The sequence below is a fragment of the Oryzias latipes genome, chromosome 2, assembly GCF_053564925.1.
Source record: "Oryzias latipes strain Hd-rR chromosome 2, Olatipes_Hd-rR_3.1".
Lineage (NCBI taxonomy): Eukaryota > Metazoa > Chordata > Actinopteri > Beloniformes > Adrianichthyidae > Oryzias > Oryzias latipes.
Window position 1 is genome coordinate 27,369,449 of NC_136238.1, and position 23,799 is coordinate 27,393,247.

The window sequence follows — 23,799 nt, forward strand, 5'->3', positions numbered from 1 at the left end:
GAAATCGGCGATCTATTGAGAATGTCTTTATGTACCGTGCGTTAACCCAGGGTTACCAAGTCGAGCGTAATTACGCCAACTCATATCCGGTCTTTTGGAACCGACATACCCAGAGTAAGCAAGTTCAGGCGGATTTCAGCCAGAGTTCAGGCTTAAAGTCAGGCTAGTTTAAACATGCTTCCTGGAATACCCCCCAGGAGCAGGAGTTCCTGTCTGCAGACAGAAGAGGACAAACAACATCCAGAACTCACTAAGACTCTACTTTCAGGGATCATTTCTTTAGTCTGGAACTAGAGGATTGTGTTTCTACAGAGGTTGGTCTGGCTGTCCATGATGATGATGAATGAAGATGTTTCCTTCAGAGCAGGAAGCTGGTGAGAAGATGAGAATCTTCTTCACTGATGAAGACTGTTCAGTGTTTCTGCATGTGACACTGAAGGAGGAAATATTGTCTGAGTGGACTGTTGGTTTGTATTACGATTAAATATTTTTTGTTTCTTTCTATGAAACCAATTACCAAGCAGAAATGTGTGCTGCAGATGCCATGTTTGCCACTAGAGGGCAGCACAGCAGCTTCAGTCTTTGTCATTGTTGCTGTGTGAGCCTGAAGGAGCTTCAAAGTGAGCTGCAGCTTGGTTCAGACAAACCTCCACATTCACACACAGATGTGATCCTGAAGAAGTCTGAACAGAACATTTCAGGAGAACTCTTCAGTCCAGAACATGAGCCTGCATTGTTCCTGAAACTGGGATCAGAGTTCTGCTCTCTGCTCCAACAGAACCACCTTCATGAGCTCCTGGTTTCTTCTGGATCCTCCAACATTCAGACGCTCTCTGACTGAGTTCATGTCTGCACAGAAACCTTCAGGATTCTCTTCTTCCACACGTCTTTCACTCTGAAACTCTCTTCTGAATGTGGATCATCTCAGTCAGACGTTCAGCAGCATCAGAGCCGTGCATGTGCTCCTCCTCATGAGTCCTGAAGCTGCACCGTCAGCTGCAGAGCTTCAGAGCTGCTTCCTTCTCAGACTTTCCACTTTCTTTGGCTCTCTGGCTCTGATGCTGCTGCTGCTGCAGAAAAACCAGCAGCTGCAGAAAAACTCTGCAGAGACTCACAGAGAGAGGATGGAGGCAGCAGATGAAGCTGCTGCAGACTGACAGCTGATGGAACTGAAGCACTTTCTACATTCTAGTTCCAAATGTTCTACAGAATAAATCAGAGGTTGAAAGTCTTCCTCAGTACTCGAGTACTTTAGTTCAGCAGCTCCTCTTTTCCTCTAAGGTGAAGCTTCATGTGGACGACTTCTTCTTCTCTCCTCTTTTCTGGAGCTTGGGCTCCATGCAGTCTGATCAGCTCTGATTTGGGCTTCAGTTGATGTTTGTGATCAGGAACTCTGGATTCTTCTTAGAAGGAGACGTTCTGCCTCTTTAGCAGAGAGCAGAACGTTGATCTGATCTGTTGGAAGCCACTCCATCCTGAAGCTGCACTGCTGAGTTCCTGTCCACCAGGGGGCAGTGTTACGGCTTTGCCTGCCTTATTATTCCCCAACTACCCCTGGCTGCAGCCTGCAGAACTGCACAACATAGTGGAATGCTGGAACGCTGAGGAATGTGAACACGCTGTGGAATGTTAACCCCGCCCACATTGAGCCTGTCTTCTTCTTTGGTTTTACAAGTTTCCATGTGCAATATTGCCACCTACCAGTTTTGAAGGAGTTTTTCTTTACCGTGAAGGGGGGGGGGGGGGGTCTAAGGGCAGGAATATCAGTTTAGTTTGGTCTGTTTTGTTAAAGTTTAGTATTTTCCTAATGCATTCTTTGTATTCATGATCCCCTTTTCATTGTTTTTCATTGCGCTAAATAAAAAAAAATATTTAATTGAATTAGAGAATTTATACAGTGGTTCCTGTCTTCTTATGCCTTTTACAAGTTTCCATGTGCATGTATTGGGGAGTTAATAAATTCTGTCTGGCCTCACAGACTCAAAAAAATAACTCATTTGATGAACTCAATTTAATTTTTTTGTCAGGATTTCCATCCAATAAATATGAGTAACCCCACCTCAAAGAAAATTCTTCCATGTAACGAAATATAATTAAGTTCGTCAAACTCAATTTTATCAAGAAAGGCAAAGGAAAAAGATCATTCAACAGAAGTCTAAAGCCATATTTGTACTCTGAACCTCTGTGTTATAAACCCACTAACTAAGCCACTGTGCTAACACTCCAGCAACAATGAGAGGCCGCCGGTATTAAGAAATAGATTCCTTATTTCTATAAATGAGGCTCGTCGTGTATCGTCTTATTGGGACAAGCCGAGTTGAAACGATTTCATGCCACAGTTTCGTTTTTTATGTCGAAAAAATGAACTAAAGTTTTCACTTCTGAAAAGTCGAAGTATTTGAAGGACTAATAGTCATACCAGGCATTACATTAGACGAAGGAGTTGAACATTTTAATAGTTCAATGGTTAAAATAGGTGAAAAATTGTAGCCGTGAGACTGCAAAAACAATAAAGAGAAACAGGAAAACAGCATTCAACAGCATGCCCCTTACTTGAACTCAATTATTTTGGATTACTGGAGTTATAGGGAAAACTATTAATACATTTTGTGTTAGGTCAATTAAATGTGGATACATTCTTTTAAAATAAATATTTTTCAATAAAACAAACAGAATTTTATTGAGTTACATGAAAGAGGGACTTGAATCATTTTTTTGAGTGATACATAAAAAAAATTGCACCATTCAAATTTTCCTCCCCTCTGTTCTCTTTCTTCCTCATACAATTCACAATGACACAAAATGTGCTCCACTGATTCTTCCCCTTTCCTGCAAAGAAAGAATCTCATTGTACAGGGAAACCCGTTTATTTACTGTGCATATGATAATAAACCTCTTGGAATCTTGAATCTTGAATTACAACTGCTGTGACAAAGGTGAATCAAATGCACGGGCTCAGCGTGGGCGGGGTTAACATTCCACAGCAGATGGGCTCAATGTGTGCGGGGTTAACATTCCACAGTGTGTTCACAGTGTGTTCACATTCCTCTGCGTTCCAGCATTCCACTATGTTGACCAATTCTGCAGGCTGCAGCCAGGGCTTACTCAAACAGCATGGATGTCACTTCAGTACACAACCCTCTGACTCAAGGTTTCACCCTTAAGCTCCCCACTTCCCATGAGCCTTTGGGGCTGAAGGCAGCGCTAACCCCCGGGTCGCTACAGTATTTTTCCCCCAGATTGGTTCTGTACACTATGCAGCATTTCATGCAATTACACCAGGAATAACACTTCAAAAGTACACCTAAATATCGCCATTTTTTATTTCACTCCTTACGCTATTTAAAAAGTTATTTATTACTATTATTATTTTATCCATCATGGTTTAATCAAAACATCCTTTTGGTTCATCAGCTGTTTAATTCAAATGGAGCTTTAATGTCACATGAAGAATTCTGCTTCAAATACTCCATCAAAATACCTAAAACCGAATTTAACTTTGTTTTGAAAGCAATTCCTAAATGTATTATTACATTAATCAAAAGTTCATCATTGCATAATCCAACTTCATTGCCAATTGATCCGACTAAAATAGAAATAGGCCAAATTTGTTTTTCTTCTTTACGTAACACAAATCGCCGTATACGTATGAGGTTCCATTTGTGCCAAAAATATCAAAATGTGTTTTTGCGTCTACTGTTATGTCTTTGGTCCATTGTCTATGTCCACTGATCGTGTTTTTGCGTCCACTGTCTATGCTTTGGGCTCATTGTCTATGTCTATTGAACGAGTTCATTTTACATTGGTTCATGTCTATGTATTACTAAGCAATATCTTCTGCATGCCCATGATTCTTTGATTATTACTTTGTATTAACTTTGTGATGTATATGCTTGCTTTATCCTTAAACTTTATCTTTGTCATTGTCCTTATCCCATGTCGTCTAACTACGGCGTCAGGAAGATCCTTAGCAACCGTTGCTAGTGTCGTTTGCTACGTCGTCTCGCCATGTCGTCAGGAAGATCCTTAGCAACCGTTGCTAGTGTCGTCTGCTACGTCGTTTCACGTGTCGTCAGGAAGATCCTTAGCAACCGTTGCTAGTGTCGTTTGCTACGTTCTTTCACCATGTCGTGTCCTTAGATCTTGCTGTATTTCAAATTTTGCAAAGGTCGTCAGAGAAGTCTTTTGTACGGTCGATAAATTGTTTCCCGTATTATCACGGAACAAAACACTTTTAAAAAAAAAAAACCTTTATTGACAATCCTGCAAACGCGCACTGCCAGAAAGGGGGGGGGTGCAGCGTACAACAGTTTCACGTTCCCGTTTATAGTTATTTAGAGTATGGCTTTAATTTAATCTTGTGATGAAACTATTATTTCAAATTATTTTGAAAAATGACTGATCTTTATAAAATATGTTGTTACAAATCTGATGGATAAACGAGGATCAGACGGGCTAATAAGAGCCTTATGTGGTCCCGAGTGCGCCATCTCATGGTCACATAAATAGATTAAAAAGAAAAGCTCAAAAACCAGTCAGTTTTCGACTGTTATATTCATAATTAGTGACTCGACCCACTAAAATTTGAGAAGGTAACTCATCAAAGATATTTTAAAGGCCTCCTTGCAAGGCCCCCGTAAATCGTTCAGCGGCAAAAAAATAAATATTGCCATGGACTAATGACTTGAGGGTTTATTTCTGAACAAATACATTAAATCAACACCAATGTGTTTGTAATTTTATTATTAATAAATCAACCACGTTTTTCATGATCAGAACACAGCACATTCATAAATAGTCTTCGTAAAATGTTCATATTTATTATGTGTCATTCTCCGCGTTAAATAGAAGTAGTTCGCCTCCAGATCAGGTGGTGGCGGTAATGCGCCACTTTGTTTTCGTTTCAAGCGTTGTATGCATGCCCCCCCCCCCCCCCTTTCTGGCAATACGCGTTTGAGGGAATATCAAAATAAAGTTCATCTTAAAAACGTGTTGTCATGGTTAACCCTGACGTCTGCTTTGATAAACATTTCTTTTTCGTTCCGTGGTAGTACAGGAAAAAATTTACCGGCCTTACAAAGGACTTTTCTGACGACTTTGGCAAAATTTGAAAAACGAGAACATCTAACGACAAAACACGGGGAAACGTCGTAGCTAACGACAGCAGCAAACACCCTAGCTAACGACAGTAGCTAACGACAATAGCTATCGACAGTAGCTATCGACAGTAGCTATCGACAGTAGCAACGGTTGCTAAGTCCTGACGACAAAGTGAGACGACCAAAGACATAGACAGTGGACACAAAAACAGATTTTTGGCACAAATGGAACCTCATATATACGCTCACTCTTCCAGAAGGATGTTGTCTCCATTCCTTACGTAGTTTCTTTTTGGAATAATTTAGTTTATCATTTAGAATGGAAAAAGATTTGGAATTTACCAGCAAAATACTTTTTAACCAATAAAGTGAAAGAAATCTCATTCAAACAAATCCATAATTTCTATCCAACCAAGCTATATCTGTATGAGGTTCTGTTTGTGCCAAAAATCTGTTTTTGTGTCCACTGTCTATGTCTTTGGTCCATTGTCTATGTCTACTGACCGAGTTCACTGAACATTGGTTCATGTGTTATGTGTAAAACTTTGCATTTGTCTTTGTTATACGCCCTGTCGTCTCCTTAGCAACCGTTGCTACTGTCGTTAGCTACGACGTTTGCTACTGTCGTTAGCTACGACGTTTTCCCGTGTCTTGTCGTTAGATCATAGATCTTGTCGTCTTTCAAAGTCGTCAGAAAAATCCTTTGTACGGCCAGTAAATTGTTTCCTTTTCTACCACGGAATGAAAAAAGAAATGTTTATTAAAGCCGGCGTCAGGGTTAGCCATGACAACTACTTTTTTAAGATGAACTTTATTGATATTCCCTCATACGCGCATTGCCAGAAAGAGGGGGGGGGGGGGGCGCATGCGTACAACGCTTTCACGTTCCCGAAGCGACTCTCTTGCCAATTTTTTAAAGTTATTTAGAGACTAGCTTCAATTAAATCTGGAGATGAAACTACTATTTAAGTCTTTTAAAAATAGATGATCTTTATCAAATATGCTGTCACAAATCGGGTGGATAAACGAGGAGCAGACGGCCCAAAATCTTTGAATGGATTTTGATATTTTCTTTTCAATCTGTTATGTATTTATTTGAGCATGAGGTGGCGCTCTCTGGACCACTATAAGGCTCTTTTGGGCGCCTCTGCTCCTCGTTTATCCATCAGATTTGTAACAACATGTTGAATAAAGATCAGTTACTTTTCAAAAGACCTTTAAATAATAGTTTCATCACAAGATTGAATACAAGCCATACTCTAAATAACTTAAAACTAAATAACTTTAAACGGGAACGCGAAACCGTTGTACGCATGCACCCCCCCCCCCCCTTTCTGGCAGTGCGCGTTTGCAGGATTATCAATAAAGTTTTGTCTTTTTTAAACCGTTTACCGACCGTACAAAGGACTTCTCTGACAACTTTTGCAAAATTTGAAATACAACAAGATGTAAGGACACGACATGGTGAGAAGACGTAGCAAACGACACTAGCAACGGTTGCTAAGGACTTTCCTGACGACACATGAAACGACGTAGCAAACGACACTAGCAACTGTTGCTAAGGATTTTCCTGATGACACGTGAAACGACGTAGCAAACGACACTAGCAACTGTTGCTAAGGACTTTCCTGACGCCGTAGTTAGACGACATGGGATAAGGACAAAGACAAATGCAAAGTTTAAGCATGGATCAAGCATATACATCACAAAGTAAATACAAAGTAATAATCAAAGAATCATGGGCATGCAGCAGATATTGCTTAGTAGTACATAGACATGAACCAATGTAAAATGAACTCATTCAATAGACAGACAATGAGCCCAAAGCATAGACAGTGGACGCAAAAACACGATCAATAGACATAGACAATGGACCAAAGACATAACAGTAGACGCAAAAACACATTTTGATATTTTTGGCACAAATGGAACCTCATATATCTGCAAAGGTTCAAGGAAGATATTGATGTTACCTGGTCTTTTTGTCAAGAACACCCAGTAGATGCTGTACATTTATTTTGGTCATGTCCCTTTTCCACTACTTTTTGGTCTAAAGTTTGTCATTTCATTTCCGCCCACATTGACCCTGACTTCCGCCTGTACTTAGAAAATATTATGTTTGGCATCACCCACTCTCCATCTCATAAAAAAAAACAGTTGTACTTTATTAACCTTTTGTTGTTTTTAGGCAAATGGCACATTCATGAATCAAAAGTTACGAATCATACCCCTCATTTCTCAATTTTTATCAATGAGCTCAAACAATACATTAAGACAATAAGAAACTCTGATAATAAGAACACCATCAAAACATTAGATCTGTGTGTTAGTTTGAATATATATGCATAAAATGTATAAACCCCCAGGCTTGTTCCTTCGTTGTTGTTGTTCACTGTTCAACATTGTTTTGTATTGAATTTTTACATTCAATAAAGTTTGAAAAAAAAAAGATTTGAACGAGAAGCAGTTTGATGACGTCACAACAGCTCTCAAAATGTTTCCTCGATACATTTTTTCTTTGGTTTTATTTTTTATTATCTCCTGAATTAAAACTATTTAAAAATATATTCATAGCTTTTTGAAGCATATTGAGGTCCAGTTAAGCATTATATGCGTTTCTTTTTAAATAAAGTTTCTGCACGTGACCCGGAAGTAAACAACACGAGGAGCTAGCAGCGTTAGCTTGTTAGCAGGCTAGCAGCGTTAGCTTGTGTTGAGAGGACGGTGGTGTTTTGTTGGGACGTTTGTGAGGTTTTTGGACAGAAAGGACGATACGTGGTTCGTGTGGGAACTCTCAGCATTTTCCAAAGTGTCGTAAATGAGTGAAGGAGTGTTGAACGGAAAGACAACGTGGATTGCTGTGATTGTGAGACTAGCAGATGATCGATCGGAGCTGCAGTGAAGAGGACGGCGGTGTTTGTGGGAGTTGGAGCTGAAGATCGGAGCAGGAACCATGTCTTCCCTTCAGTCTCTGAGAGAGTTGATCAGCGAGCGACTAGCTGCTGCTGCTGAAGAAATCTGCAGACTCTGTGAAGGAACCATCGTCCAGTACGAGCAGGAGCTCTGTCGTCAGCGCAGACTGCTGGATGTCATCTGGAAACCACAGCTGCAGCTACACCACATAGGTATGTGACTTTCATCAAAGAAACAGAGAAGCCCTTTGAGCTTCATGCTTTTCTTTTTTTCTGTTTTACTTTGTGTACGAATTGTGTGTTGGCCTCCCGTCCGGCCTTCGCAGATTTGGATGGTTCAGGACGTCCAAAAATGAAATGTGCAGAAATGAAAAGACACTCTAGAGTCTGCATGAATTTCCAAACCTTTTCCAAAAGGGGAGAGGTGGAGAAACACGACCTGTTAGGCTCTGTGGCTGTCCTCTCTCTCTGTCCTCAAGACAATAATGCTTTTTTATTATTCAGTAAGGGAAGATGTAAACATACTAGATACGTCATTAGAATGGTGTGTTTTTGTCTAGTCTGCATTGCAGGTGTTGTGGCTCCATAAACACTCCAGTACAGAAAGAAAACAGAGACTAAAAGTAAAAAATACCCTTACTGGTGACCTTGGTACCGATTATCTGTTACTAAAGGCAGGAATCAAGCATATTTCTGCAATACAATATACATTGTATTGCCGGGGGATTTTGTGTTTTTTTTTTTTTTTTGGGAGGGGGGGGGGGTAATTCCTGAACCCCAGTTCACCTCTACATGGTCTATAAAAATAAATTGCCTTGTCTTATTCTCACAAGTACATTTCACCAATAAGTTACAAAAGTAAATGTAACGCGTTACTACCCACCTCTGCATATATATTTATTTCCATTAGTCTCTTGTGGTCCTCCAGACTCCTCAGACATTTTCTCCAATGATCACAGAGTTTATTGATGCTTGAAAAAACCCCAAAGTCCTGGAAACGTATAAAAGGCTCCTTGTTGTGTTTGTGTCCCTGCAGGCCTCCCCCAGCATTGGATGACTGAAGAGGAAGATCTCTGCAACCAGCAGAGGAACTTCAGAGTGGGACAGGAGGAACCAGAACCTCCACAGATAAAAGAGGAACAGGAGGAACCAGAACCTCTACAGATTCAAGAAGAACCAGATGAGCTCTTCATCAGTCAGGATGAAGATCAGATTGATCTAAAGAAGGAGACTGATACCTTGATGGAGATTCCTTCTTATGAGGAAGATGAGAACAGTGAAGCAGATCTAAACAATCAGCAGAGCTTTAATGTAACTGATAGTCAGGATGAAGAAGGAAACCAACATGAAGAATCAACATCAACTACAGATGAAGAGACAGACCCACAGAACAGAGATCAGAGGAAGAGGAGGGACAGAAGTCATGTCCAAAGTGTGGACAGCTCTCACATGTCAGCAGGTCAGTGTGTCTCTGATCTTCATCTCCACACTATCGGTATGTTCACTTCAACAACGGTTGTATCTTGAGCTTCAAGCTCTCCAAACATGCAGTCCATCAACAGCGTGTCCTGGAAGAGTCTCTTCTGTCCCTTCCAGTTGAAAAGACAGAAGACATTTTTGGTCAGTGCAGCCAATGAGTTATAATGCTAGAGGAGACACTCCCGCTTTAGGAGCCTGGCCGACGGTGGCGGAGCGCGACGCCATCTTGGTGAGGTCGACGACGCCCACATGACAATGATTTCTATTGCTTTTAGTGGTGTCTAAGTAGCTTTTATATACCATATATATATTTTATATTTACATATATTTATACATATTTGTAAATATATTATATTTCTATATATAATATATATATATATAGATACATCATTTGTTGTTGTTGTTAAAGAAGAGAAACTGTCAGCCTTTAAAGCTCAAACTTTAATGAAAATGCATTGTTGCAGGACTTCTTACAAATAAAACAATTATTACAAAGAATTTTTAAAAATAATTTCTAAACATTTAGAAGTTTAAGACATCTTTGACATATAATTTAAATTATTTAGAAAAAAAACAACAATAAGTCAATAATAATAATAATAAAGTAATAATAATAATAATAATAAATCAATAGTAAGTCAATACAAACAATTAATAACAATAAATAAATAAGTCAATCAATAATAAAAAATAAGTATATTAATAATATTAATAATAATAATGCTAATAATAAAAATATATATATATTCAAAAGAAGTCCAAAAGTGAACAATAGATTTACCCTAAAAAAACAACAACAAAGAAAAACAATAGATTTACTGATTCACGTTAGTGATCAATTTGTGTAACACAGATGTTATGGTGTCGGCTTTCAAGAAAACAGTCTGGCCTCTCATCAAAATGTGTTTCCACAAATGTTCTGAACATATCCAGACTGTATTACTCGTTGGTACAGTGATCCATCTGGGTTAGCTCTTTTTAATGCTAATTCTCACTTTTTCCTGAAGTCTGAATCCATTGGAAACCTGCAAGAAAAGTTCAGTCTCTGAGTCAGAAATGTATAAATCTATATTACTATAATAGTCTAGTATGCTGTATACAAGTTTAGCAGAATAAAATGTACATTTATGTCGACAGCAAATTACACATGCATCATGCTGCATGTTGATAATAGCCCTGCAGCATCATGCATGTCAACATGTGTATGATTAATGAAGCCCATGCAGCATTAAAAGAAAAAAATTATAGTACTTACCTGTGAAATGATATACCTTCCTCCTTCATGGACTCATTTATCTGATTTTGGTAGTTGAAACCCACAATGAACTGGTATTATGCAAAAAATGTGTTCACATGCATGCACTGCAGCAGTAACTTGACCTCACCAAGATGGCGGTGCTCTCCTCCCATGAGGAACCACGTGATGTCTCCTCTAGTGATAGAACTCATTGAGTGCAGCCGACAACATTCTTCAAATCATGTGATCTTAGTTAGTCCCTCCAGCTAACGACAAACAGGAAACCTTAATAGATCAAAGAGAAAATTGTTAGCAGATAAAAAAGTACAATCTGTTTTGTTGTCTGTGGTTCTAAGTTTGTAGTTCAGTTCTTTTCAGCAGATTTCTCTGTCAAACCCAAAATCCCATCTAAACCTCTTTGATGTCTCCATGTCTCCAATTCCAGACATTCAGACAGATTCTATTTCCAAAACTACATTTCAAGCTAAAACCCAAAGACAGGGTCCTGCTCATGGATCTGCAGACAGAAAAGATTCAAACCTGAACACATCAGTGAAAAACTGCTTAGTGTCAGAATTGTTCTCCATTTTTTTCTGGACTGATTCTTCCTCCAGTGCAGCTTCATCTTCATCAAACTGCTCCTCATTGGTGGGTGGAAACACAACAGGGAGGTTTTTCTGTGTGCAGTTCAGCTCCATGAATGTTCAGGCTGTTTAATGTCAGTAATTTCAGTTTAGAAAAACTGCATCTCTGCTGAGATTTGCTTCACTTCCATAAGAACCTCAGCAGCATCAGGATCATTTTGTTGATGGTTTGTCTGTGGAATGACATTTCATCCTCATAGCTTCAGTGAAGATCAAGAGTCTGGAACCTTTAACACTAAAATAACCATTTGATCCAGTTTCTTCCAGACCAAAACCCAACAAGAACCACAAAGTTCCACTTCACTGTTTAACAAAATACTTTTTATTTCTGTTTTTCTGGCTGGTGTTGGCCTCCCGTCCGGCCTTCGCAGATTCGGGTGGTTCAGGACGTCCAAAAATGAAATGTGCAGTTGGGAAATGAAAATACACACAAGAGTCTGCATGAATTTTCAAACCTTTTCCAAAAGGGGAGAGGTGGAGAAACACGACCTGTTAGGCTCTGTGGCTGTCCTCTCTCTCTGTCCTCAAGGCTAAAAGGCTTTTTTATTATTCAGTAAGGGAAGATGTAAACATACTAGATACATCATTAGAATGGTGTGTTTTCGTCTAGTCTCTACATTGCAGGTGTTGTGGCTCCATAACCACTCCAGTACAGAAAGAAAACAGAGACCAAAAGTCAAAAACTATCTATCTGCTACTCATGTGGGTAAAACTCACTCGGAATAACTGAGCATCTGATTGACATCAGTTAGAGCGCCAACCCCATTTGATTTTGTCTGTGCACAGATCTTGCACTTGTGGGGGGTTATTACTGTTCTCCTTCACTCTGTAATACCAAACATGAACGCACGCTGTTAGATTTCCATGAATATCACTATATTTTTTTGTTTGGGAACTATTTTGTTTAGCGCAACGTTACATGTCTGTATAAACAAAGGCAGAGCCTCCTGCCCCGCGTTCTTCATGGGTGTCAGGCTTCATGGCTGCTGGAAAGGTGACAAAGTGTCTGCAATCTGCTTAATACTGGGCAATACATAATATTCTGAGAAGATGTGAGTACCAGAGAGCACAGGTGAAGCCTCGCGTGCAGCTCCAGAGCTGTCCGCTGCAGAAGAATCAACATGCACCCCAATTAGCCACGTGTGCGCACTTCTTCCTCCTAGTCCTACACAAGAAGCACCGGCTCTCAAAGTCACAGTCAATCTACAACACCTACATAGTTCATTAGTTAGATAGGTAGTAGTTAGTTGTTACTGTCATTTGTTAATAAAGAATAGTACGTTGCTATTGTATTTATTTCCGATGCAGCCGCCAGGGGATTTTGTGTTTTTTTTTTGGGGGGGGGGGGGGGGGGGGGATTAATACCTGATTGAAAATTCCTGGAGAGAGTGTGAACCCTTGTTGAAAACATGTGTAACGCATCTACTGGGTTTCACTCGTAAGGGAGCAGATGTCCACGCTCAAGGTGTAGAGGCAGACCAAAAAAAAGCATCAGCGAGGTCAAGGCATGTAAACCAGCAGAGAGTGGTCAGTTTGGCCAGGACTATGTATGGATTAGGATCAGAAACGGTTGAAGCGCTCAAAATGTTATTTACAGCGTGCAAATCGGTGGGCAATTTACCGACCCATCATCTGTGGTGCCCTAAGCCCACAGATGAGGTGGCCGTCAGTCAATTAAGGCCTTCGCCAGGGGATGGTCAAGTCATTCAAAATTTCCAACTGTGGCCGAGCCTGGTCGGGCCATGTTTACAACGCCCCTTGTTGGGCCCCCCTTTTTCCCGGGGGTGCTCCCCTCCTGGGCGGGGGCGGCTGGCCCCTGCCTTGCTCCTCACTGGACCAACCGTGGGCCGCGTGGGTGGCTGCCTGGAGTGCGGAGCGGGTCTCCCTGGGGGGGTCCTGGCTTGTACCTGGGGTTGGGCCAGGGGCCACAACTCCTGGGTGGTGATGGGGTGCTCATCTGCGTTGGGCCCTGCCGGCGTGGCGGGGGGGCTGCTCTCCTGGCTGGGCTGGGGCGGCACTCTCTATCCCCCTATGCCTCCCTGCTCTCTGGCTCTGGGGGCCTCGCGGGGTCCTGCTGGCCCTGGCCTGGGTGGCGGATGTGGTGGCCCGGGGGGCAGTTGTTCCCTGCCTGCTGCCGGTTGGCATTGGGGGGTTCCGGCTGCCGCTGCTGCTGCGGCGGGGGTCTTGGTGTGGGGGTGGCTGGGCACTTTCCTTCCTTCTTTTCACATTCCACCATCCATTTTAGAAGAACATAAACACTCACCTGAGCACAGGTGTTAGCTCACCTTTGCACTAATAGTTTGCATGATTGAATGAATGAAAGATTTCACACTAGTTGGTTTAAAGGCATAAGTATGCATATATGAACAATATCTGTATTGTGTACATGTTGACATGTGGGCATTTTTGCAGCTAACAGGTATGTTTATAACATTTGAGTGTGTGGACAGGCCCCGCCCTTTTTATACTACATTTGAACCTTACCGTAATGATTAACAATCAGTAAACGTGTTGCTTTATGCTGCATCATGGTCTTATCCCCCCTCCTGTTATCACCTCCTACACCCCCCCCCCTCTCTCTCTAACATCCTCTCTTCTTCCCTTCTTTCCTTTTCCGTCCGATCCAACACCAAAGATTTTCAAACATGATTGAAATTAATAAAGTTTGGCCTCAATTACAAAAGGGGTTTATTCAGACATACCTCTGGTTTGTCTGAAGATTAATAACCCCTCTTGTTAAAGTAAAATATGTCCAACACAAGAGGCCCTCAGCTCTCATCTGTCTGCCCAGCTGTTGGACAGGACAAGTTAAAAAAAAAAAATTTAAAACGGGGATTGCATTTGCGTTTTCACATCCACCCCGCAAAATCTGTAGCAATATTCTATCTCAGTCAGCATTTCCGGGGGGGGCTAACAGCTAATGTTTTTAGCCGGATCGCTACATGGAGTGGTGTCTCTGTCACTAACTATCTCACTAACAATGCACGGTAGACACGGACAATGTGGAGAGATCATATTTATTTGTTTTAAAGGGTTCTACATCATAATCATGTTTCGTGTTCGAGTTCATCCCAAAAATTTCCCAGAGAGTCTCTGCTTCAGCTTCAGGCATGACGGCCGCTGCGCTGCAGGCTGCGGTTTTCCATCTCTCTCTGACCGAGTCTGAAAGTTTGCTGTCCTGCGTTAACCCGAGAGGGAAAAAATTAAAACTACATTTATAAATATTGTATCAATTAAAACCAAAAAACAAAAGATTCAGGAGAAGGGTTTAGGATCAGGTAGGCCTGGGCGATAAATCGATCAAATGAATTAATTCGAATTTTTTGTTACGGGCGATTTCAAAAATAACTAAATCGAGTTTTTATGTGGCGCATTTTTGGCTCCCCAGACCTTCCGTAGCGTTACTGTCACACGGCGACACGCGACAATCGACACACGAAGCAGCTAGCGACAGCATGGCTACCGGTGACAGTGGGAAGTTTGTTCCCAAGAAAAGAATAAAATCATCTGTTTTTTGGAACTGGTCTGGGTTTACCGCCACAGATGTGGAGGAATAGACCCCCCCACACTGCCTAAAGCCCATCGGAGTCAAAGGCTCTCACGCGCGCTCGTGTGGCACGCGCTCAGTCCTCTTAATCACGCACGCGCCCTGACACACACACATACTGATTCTACAACGCCTGTATAGTTAGTTGTTACTGCGTTGTAATTATTACTTTTACCGATATATTCATTTGCGATGCGGCGGCGTAGGATTTTGTTTGTCGGAGGAGGCGGCCGCGAGGGGGGGGGGGGGGGTTGACCTGCTTCATCATCATCTCCGTGGAGAAGACGGGGTTTATTAATTTAATTAAAACCTTAGAGCCCAGATATGAGCTGTATTGTTAGTCCTTTAGAGAATGGTGCTGCTGTCAAGGTGAATGTTTGTCTCCTTTTAGTCTAGACTACAAAGTGGGACTGAAAACACAGCTGGGACTTTAAGTAAGGAAGTAACCTTTTTAATTTGGATAAGTGAAAACAAGTTTAGAATAACAAAATTAGACAAAAACAAGAAATAAATTATATAAAACAACACAAAATTATTTAAACACAAGTCCAAAAAGGGAGTAAGAAGAAAAATGTTATACTTAACTTTGATTCCAAGAGTGTGTTCATTTATTTATTATTCATACCAGAAATGGGGGTTACATTTGTCTTGGGTTTGATTAAATAAAAGCAACATTTGCTTGAACTTGTTTGCCGTTTGTACTTATTGCTTTCCTTAAGTAGGGTGGGGGGAAAAAAATCGGGAAAAAATCGGAAATCGAATTAAAAAAAATAAAATCGGAGATTTTATTTTTAGGCCATATCGCCCAGCCCTAGGATCAGGCTAATCCGTGTCAACAACAACATTAAGCTTCTGATGCATTTAAACTTTGTACTGCAGGCAATGCCACAATATGCATCTTGGCTGTAAATATGTGGGAAAAACTTCAGCCTTTACTTTGTCTGGACACGATTGGAAACACAAATTCACATGATTGCATGGCTTCTCAGGACTACCCGAAGCGGCACATCCACCTTCAAAAGCTCAACCCTCAACCACCCTCAAAGCTACTCTGCTGCTTAGAGACTCTGTTATCCCGGGAGACAAAGTCAGACGGACTGAGGTCTGAAGCGTCCTCTGAAGCGTTGAATGTTACAAAGCACCTTTCCCTTCACTTCCCTTTACACAAACACGAAGACTCCGGCTGCAATGATCAGACATGCTTGGCTTGCGCAGAGCATGTAGCCACACCGAGTGAGCACTGACGTCATCGCCCCGCCTCCCCCTGGAAATGCTGACTGGGATTGAATATTGCTACAGATTTTGCGAGGTGGATGTGAAAATGCAAAAGCAATCCCCTCTTTGCATTTTCCCTTTAATTATGACACAGAATGAGCAGTTTTAAGTGTAAAATGAAAAAGCATTTTGAAGTATTGATTTTTCTTTTTAATTTAGTCATTTGATGCAGCTTCATTTTGAAAATGAAAAAGCATTTCTGTTAATCCATTTTAATTGTCATGTTATGTCTTGCTGCTTCTGCTTTGCTGCATCCCCTTTCATTCTACTCACCTGGCAGGTGAAGCCAATGATCTTGATCATCACCTGCCAGGTATTTAAGTCAGAGGAGGTCACAGCCAAAGGAAGAGGCATGCAGAGAGAGCAGAGCAGGAGGCTGAGGAGCAGTTGTTTTTGTGTTGGAGCTGTGCTGTTGGTTTGGTTCCATTTTGATTCCCTCTTGGTCCTCAGCAGTCTTATACTGCTGGGTTTTGTTATGTTAGTTTGGGGTTGGACCTTGGTAGTCCTTATTTGCGGGCTTTGTTTATTTTGTTTCAATAGTTAGATTCTGTTAGGCAGCCTTAGCAGGGAGCTGCTGACTCCGACGGTCAACGTGGCTGGGTCAGTTGTCTCCCTGAATTATTTTATGTTTTGGCCAAGGCTCCAATCCCTTTGTTTTGTCTTTTGTTGGGACCAGCACAGTAATTAGTTCTTTCTGTTTTACAGGACACAGGGTATTTCTACCACCTAATAAACTGTGTTCCTGAATTTGGTGTCCATCGTCCATATGTTTTGGCCCCTTTTTGATTTCCCCTAGACTGGGACAGATGTGCCTGTCGGGGCCGTAACACATATTAGACATTTCTAAATGAATTTGGCTACACATTTACCAGAGAACATTTTGAAAATGAAACGTCAAATACCAATTTCTTTATCATTTTAATTAAGTGACAGAATAAGCAGTGTTGAGGAACAACATGAAAAATCATTTTGGTGGATTGCTTTTTCATTTTAATTGTGAGTCAAAAAATGTAGCTTCATTCTGAAAATGAAAAAGCATTTCTGGTTTTGACTTTTATTTTGAATTATGCAACAGAAATGCTTCCATACTGTAATGCTGCTTTCCACAGACTCTTAACACTGGATGCTAAACCACCTGCACATTGCAAGATCCTGGTCCCCCGGAGAAATAGCTGGGTCATTATCACTATAAAGTGCTTCTGGTGTCCTCATGATTATCACTCAGTCATTAACAATATGGAGCACAATAATTAAAATCTGACTTCTTACCATAAGTGACCAAAGACTTCCACACATATCAGTCAAATAATTTGTTTCTCAAATTGTGATTCCTTCAGTTTATGCAATTTTTTTTCTTTGGATGTATGTGTTTTTGGTATGTCTCACACACTTGGTCTGCTTACTTTAGGGTGTGTAATAAATGGTTACATTATGCTAAATTAAAAAAAATTGGTACACATTTTTTGTCACAGCACATTATTTGATAAAACAAGGCATTTTGATCACGCAAATTTTATTTTCATAATGCTATTGAAGATTTTGCGCACGTCCCTGACATTCCTGTCCACTCTGTCATTTTGGGGTAACTGTCTCTTTAAAAAACCCACTAATGTTTTAAGTGACATCACAACCACCATTTTGTCTTTCTTCACTGGAGACTGAAACAGTGGTTAGTTGCAGAGTAAGTATTTACATTTTTGTTTGGTAATTTTAGTCATAATTAGGTGTGTAGTCAGATGCTGTCAAGCTTAATATGTCCACTCTGTCATAGTGATACATGAATTAATATAAAAGTCTTTCCTAAATTCAAAATAAAGGAGTTAAACAGTACACAGGCTGCTTGCTAACTGAATCATGTTGCGAAGTGAAGATCCACCATGTGCTCAGTAAATGCTAACATTAGCTAAAAATGTCCACCCTGTCATTGTCCACCCTGTCAGCAAGCCTTCTTTGACAGGGTGGATATGGTTCATGACAGGAAGGACATCTTAATAGTTTATGGCAACAAGCTGATAATGTTACATATTGTAACAGGTCCTACTGACATTTTATAACAATGAATAACAGTTTAATCAGTAAATATATTTACATGTGAATCAGCAAGCCTCATTTGATCAGGCTAGCCAAGTTTACTAGAAGTTAAACATAAAGTGTTTGAAGGACAATGTTTAATCTTTCTCAAGGTATGAGATCGAAAGGAGCTGAGATAGCAAGAAGATATCGGGAACGTCGTGATGCTGACCCAGACAGAAGAAAAATAAGTATCTTGAGAAGGAAAGGGACAAATGGAAAAAAACAGAGAAACTGGAAGAAAGAAGGGTGTCAGTGAGTTCAGTGAAAGAGAGAAGAGGGCCAGAAGAAAGAAATGGAGAGAAGCGAAATGTCTAGCCAGAGCCAAAGAAAGCGCCAGTGCTTTGCTACAGTCAGATACACCACCCAACTCCCCAACTGGAGCTGAAAGTCCTGAGAGTCAGCTTGAGTTAGGGCCGTCCAGGTTAGACCATTGGAAGTACAAGTGATGAGACTTCTAAGAAATTTTCTAATTATTTGAATAAAATTATCATCAGGTTTTTCCTCATAAAATGACACTGAATACTAACATCCTATGTTTTTTAATACAAAAATCCTCATAAAATGTTTTTGTTTCAGACAGCGCTGTCAAAAGGAAAGCATTCGAAGGAGTTTGAAAAGGTAACTGAAAAAACAGATCAAAAAGTTGGAGGCACAGCTGGTAAAAGAGAAAACTAAAACTGAAAAATATAAGAAGAGGTACCATAGGGCCAAAAAAGAAACTGCATCCAAATCACCACGTACACAAGTGAATGCTTTGTTGGTACTAGGGTTGTGCCGATGGACGATATCATCGTCTATCGTGATGGGTGACTGACATCCCGATGGAGAGACCACCATCGTGATGCCACGCCCCCGCCACGTTGCGAGTCAACACCATAAGCCGCGGTTACATTTACAAAATATCTCGATGGGATCAATGGTCGGATTAGAATCCAACCGTGTACATGGGCCCAGAAAAATGTTTTCAGAATATAAAAACGTTCACTAAGGTCACACTTTCCGTCGGAATAAATCATTCGCACATGTGCAGTAGGGTTTGAAAACCGGAAGGATATAAATTCCGCCGAGCGGCGTTGTTTTCAAACTTTATTTAATGTAACAATTCAATACAAAACGATGTTAAACAGCGCCGAGCGGCTATATATATATTGACATGTCAGCTCGGTAAAATACGAGATGATCTTCTAAACGTGCTTTTAATAATGTTATGGTTATTATGAAACACCTGTTCGCTCATCATTTGAATTTTAATCCGTGTGGTCAGTGCTTTTTCTGAACGTAGCCAGGATTCGCAGTATGCTAACACGGGCTAACAACATTAGCTTTGGGTGGCGCTGCATCCTGTGAATAACATCAGCCTTTATTTAGTCGGGACACGACTGGTAACACAAATCCACGTGATTGTTTGAATGTTTTCTAAGGAAGGACTGAGCGACATTTCTGCTTTGAAGCTCAAACCGCTGTGTGTGCTGACGATCTTAGCTGTGCTCGGAAACACACTTTTAGACCCGGTTCTGAGTTCGGTTGCTCGTACCCCTAGAGCTGCGGGACGGATCGCAGTCTTAAATCTCCCACACATACCGCTCATGTACCCCCCCCCTTCTCATCAAACACAAAGCTGTAAGTCCGCGCTCCGCCGGTCCACTTCGCTAGTTTAAGTGCTACTTCTTTTCTATTTTGTTTGTTACTTTTTTTGTTAAAGTCACTTCCCTCAATTTATACCGGATCATCGCAGATTAGTCATTAGTTGGGAAGTAAAATGAAAAAAGCAAAATAAGGAATAGCAGTTATATAAGAACGAAAAATGTAAAAATACCCCCCCCCCCGACGATGTCATCGTCCATCCCGATGGTTGACAGCAAACATCGTCAACGGCCAATTTAAGGGACATCGCCCAACCCTAGTTGGTACTTAAAAAAGTTAATTCACCCATCAAAAGAGCTCTACTATTTCATACATCCTTGCTTAACGATATTAGAAGAAAATATGAATATGCAAAAACAAACAGAGAGAAGCAGTTTATAGCAAAAGTGGTTAGTGGAAATATTCTTAAGAAGTACAAGCTCCAAAAGTACGGCCAGACTGCTTTTGGGTACTCTAAGAAGAGAACAAAGTATCCTATGGATCTTACCTACTGTGGTAGGAAGTGCATCAGCCGAAAAGAGATTAGAAAGAATGTTACATTTTTTTCTTCGAGACGATGTTTGTCGATTTACGGCTGGTCGCAAACAAACAGTTACACGGTTGAAGAAAAAGATGCAAAAGAGGTTGCTTACTGAAGAATTTGCATATGAGATTTGTCTCTGAGCATATTGGCCACATTTCATACACCTCCTTTTGCCGTCTCAGACCCTTTCGGGTAGTAACCCCTTCCTCCTCTTATCGTGACACATGTCTTTGCAAAAAACATGAGAACTTGCAATTCATTGCTAATGCATTACAGAGTCATGGGTTGTTGTCCTCAAGAAACATTGAAGAAATGTCTGTAGCAACCAGGTGTGACCCAAAAGCCAAAGTCTGTGCTTATGGTGAATGCAGTGAATGCTTTTTAACTTGTCACCCAATGCTGAAATCTCCTGGGAAAGAGAACATCATTTTTTTTTCAGTGGATAACAGAGAAGATCACAAAGGATTAGAAAGTGTCAACAATTACAGTGTAAAGGGAGACACAAACTACAGAATATGACCTCAACAAGGATTTCCAGGAGATGCTGCTCCTTTTCAGGTGCCATGTTTTCAACATTAAAATGCAGTTTGATGCCTACAGGAAGCTCAGGAGTAGCTTGAAGCACAATGAGTCCCTCTTGCATATAGATTTTAGCAAAAATTACTCGTGCAAGTACAGTGAAGAAATACAATCGGTGCATTTTGGAGGTTCACATAAGCAGGCCAGTCTGCACACTGGAGTGCTCTACATCACTGGTGAACAAGCACCACATATCTTCTCCAGAAGACAAGACCCTGTCGCCATCTGGGCCCACCTTGATTCAGTTCTGAAGATACTGAGAGAACGACACCCACAAGTCAACATCCTTCATTTTTTCAGCGATGGGCCTGCGACACAGTATCGACAAAAAGGAAATTTCTTCTTCCTCTCAACAGAACCCTACAAGTATGGGTTCAAGCAAATAACGTGGAATTTCTTTGAGGCTAGTCATGGCAAAGGTGCGCCAGATGGTATGGGTGGAGCACTCAAGAGGTCAGCAAACCAGATTGTAGCCGATGGAGGGGACATTCCTGATGCCCAGAGCTTGTATGAAAAGCTGAAAAGCCTGGAGACATCTGTTGAGCTGCTCTATGTCCCAAAGAGTGATATTGAATCCAAGACTGAGGTACCTGCAATAGATGCCATAAAAGGCACTATGAAAATCCACCAAATTATCAGTCTGAAACCCGGGCAAATAAAATATAGAGACATTTCATGTCTGTGTAAAAGGGGGGAAGGTATTTTGGATTTTCCATGCTTTAACCTTTAACCATCACTCAGAGCTAATGTTCCTGTTCATTCTAGCGAGGCCCAAGCATGTGGAAAGACACCAGATAATCCTTGGAGACCAGAAGTGATTGAGGTAAACCACATTGGAGAGTGGTGCATTGTTAATTTCGACAATGAAGCATATCCAGGTGTCATCAGAGATGTTGAAGAGCACAATGTGAAAGTTAAATGTATGCACCGCAATGGCGTTAACAAGTTCCACTGGCCAAGTCTCCAAGATGACATCTGTTGGTACCATGAATACAATTCTCTATTCTAATGTAATAAACAACTTATTTTCAAAAGTCAGCAAAACTCTCTTTGTGATTCCTTTATGAATATGTATGGGCCAAGTAGTATCAGTTGAAATTTTCACCAGATTTCTTTGTTCTTAGATTTTATTTAGAAAAAGTGCAATGCTCGCTGATTTTATGTACAAACAAATTGTTTGCCCTAATTTCATTACCATCCAAATACTTTTCTCATTAGCTGATAAGCAGTTTTGACAAAGGGACTTCTAAAAATATAAATATTATATCCACGATCTAATTACAATGTATTTAATCTACTTTGAAATTGTCCATGACAGGGTTGACATTTTTTCCTGTTTATGCGTGCATTAACTGCTTGCTGTTAATTTATAAGAAGTGTGGGAGCTTGACCAACATGCATTTCTAACAGCACAACATCCACCTAATACAATAAATGTGAAGTTAAGTGGAAAATCCCATATTTTTGTGTGGGAAATCTCAAAGTCTCAAAGGCACCTTATGGTGAAATTGACCGACCCAGCTGACACTTATTTAGACATTGTAGTGGAAATTAGATCAGTTCCATTTTTCTCATTCTTAGGTACAGTGTTGGTGATTATCATCATTGCTTGTTTGAAAACTCTTTAATCTGAGCCTTCCTCTTGATGAGAAAATGAGCAGGTCTAAACGAGGCTTCAATTTAAGATTTGTTTTCATAATATATGCAAAATTCTCTATCCTTGAAGCCAACAGATTACAGCCCCCCACCGACAAGCTGCTGTCATGTTAACAGTAGCTTGCAGCTCCAGAAAGCAGAAGGAAGAATCACGCCAAACGGCTCGAGCAGGGTGTTGCTCGCGGGGCGGTTGTCCGTGCCAGGTGGTCGCACTTGCTCGGGCCCGCTAAATGCTACTTGTAGCTTTAATTTGTCAGTTTTGATTTTATTTGTCAAACTTCACAGCAGAAGATTTTTACACACAGATGCAGACTTTTGGTTTGCCACATTCTATTTTACAAGTTCTCACATCAAATCTTCATGCTCGTCCATTTTGATACATTTTTACCATCTGCGCTGCCAGCAGCACCTCCAGGCTAACACGCAAACATAAACACACCCACAAACACCACCACAGGCAAGTTTCTGACCCCGATTGATGGGGCCCCAGTCCTAGGTCCTGGAGGTGATTTCTAAATATAATAAAAACAATAACAGACATGTGAATGTAACTTTATTAGCAGGATATTCCTAACATTACACAGCTGGTGTTGTGCTGAAATAAGCCTCAAAGCCAGTGTCAAACATTTACTATAGATGCCTGCATCTTTACTGTCAATAATAACAAGAATCTAAAACATTCTATTTGTTTTCCGACTAGTTGTAATTTCATATAAAAAGTAATTGCCTGGAGACAGAATCAGGTTAAAACTACATTTTCTGTTAATCCCTCCGTCCCTTTCTAGTAAATCGGTCCTATTTATCTCAGCATGATTTCATTTGAGTATACAGTTATATAACTTTGAAGACCTGTTAGTACCATTTATGAATTACTTATCTGCAATTTCTTTTCCTTAAAAAAAAACCAAAATCACTGTATTTAAATAAGCAAATGTGATTTTAATGACTTTTTGTTTTGTTTTATTTTATGTCTTTTTAAGCTAGGCATTTCAACATTTCTGTAATGTGAAAATTCTTCATTGCTTTGACTACAATGCTTGGAATAAATCAAAAATCAATAAATCAAAATTATTATTTTCTATCTTTAACTTGTTCAGACTACAAGTTATTGACTGAAACAGCTCTCCTTAT

The 23,799-nt window shown here is 40.5% G+C and overlaps 1 protein-coding gene and 1 non-coding gene across 5 annotated transcripts in view; both read left to right on the top strand.

Annotated features, from left to right (window-relative positions):
- Nucleotides 1-252: 252 nt before the first annotated feature.
- On the top strand, nucleotides 253-461 carry LOC144990747 (small nucleolar RNA U3). Its single transcript, XR_013654703.1, has one exon. It is a non-coding gene; the product is annotated as a small nucleolar RNA U3 (small nucleolar RNA).
- Nucleotides 462-7,575: 7,114 nt separating this feature from the next.
- Nucleotides 7,576-23,799, top strand: part of LOC144987221 (uncharacterized) — a 223,153-nt gene continuing 206,929 nt past the window's right edge. For 2 of the 4 annotated variants that reach the window (XM_078936351.1, XM_078936354.1), the window contains exons 1-2: nucleotides 7,676-8,224; nucleotides 9,048-9,470. In XM_078936351.1, the coding sequence (XP_078792477.1) occupies nucleotides 8,053-8,224; nucleotides 9,048-9,470 (595 nt within the window). In that variant the 5' untranslated portion in view covers nucleotides 7,676-8,052. Of the gene's footprint in view, nucleotides 8,225-9,047; nucleotides 9,471-23,799 lie in introns of all 4 variants that reach the window. The other 2 variants (XM_078936342.1, XM_078936349.1) reach the window with 2 other exon arrangements.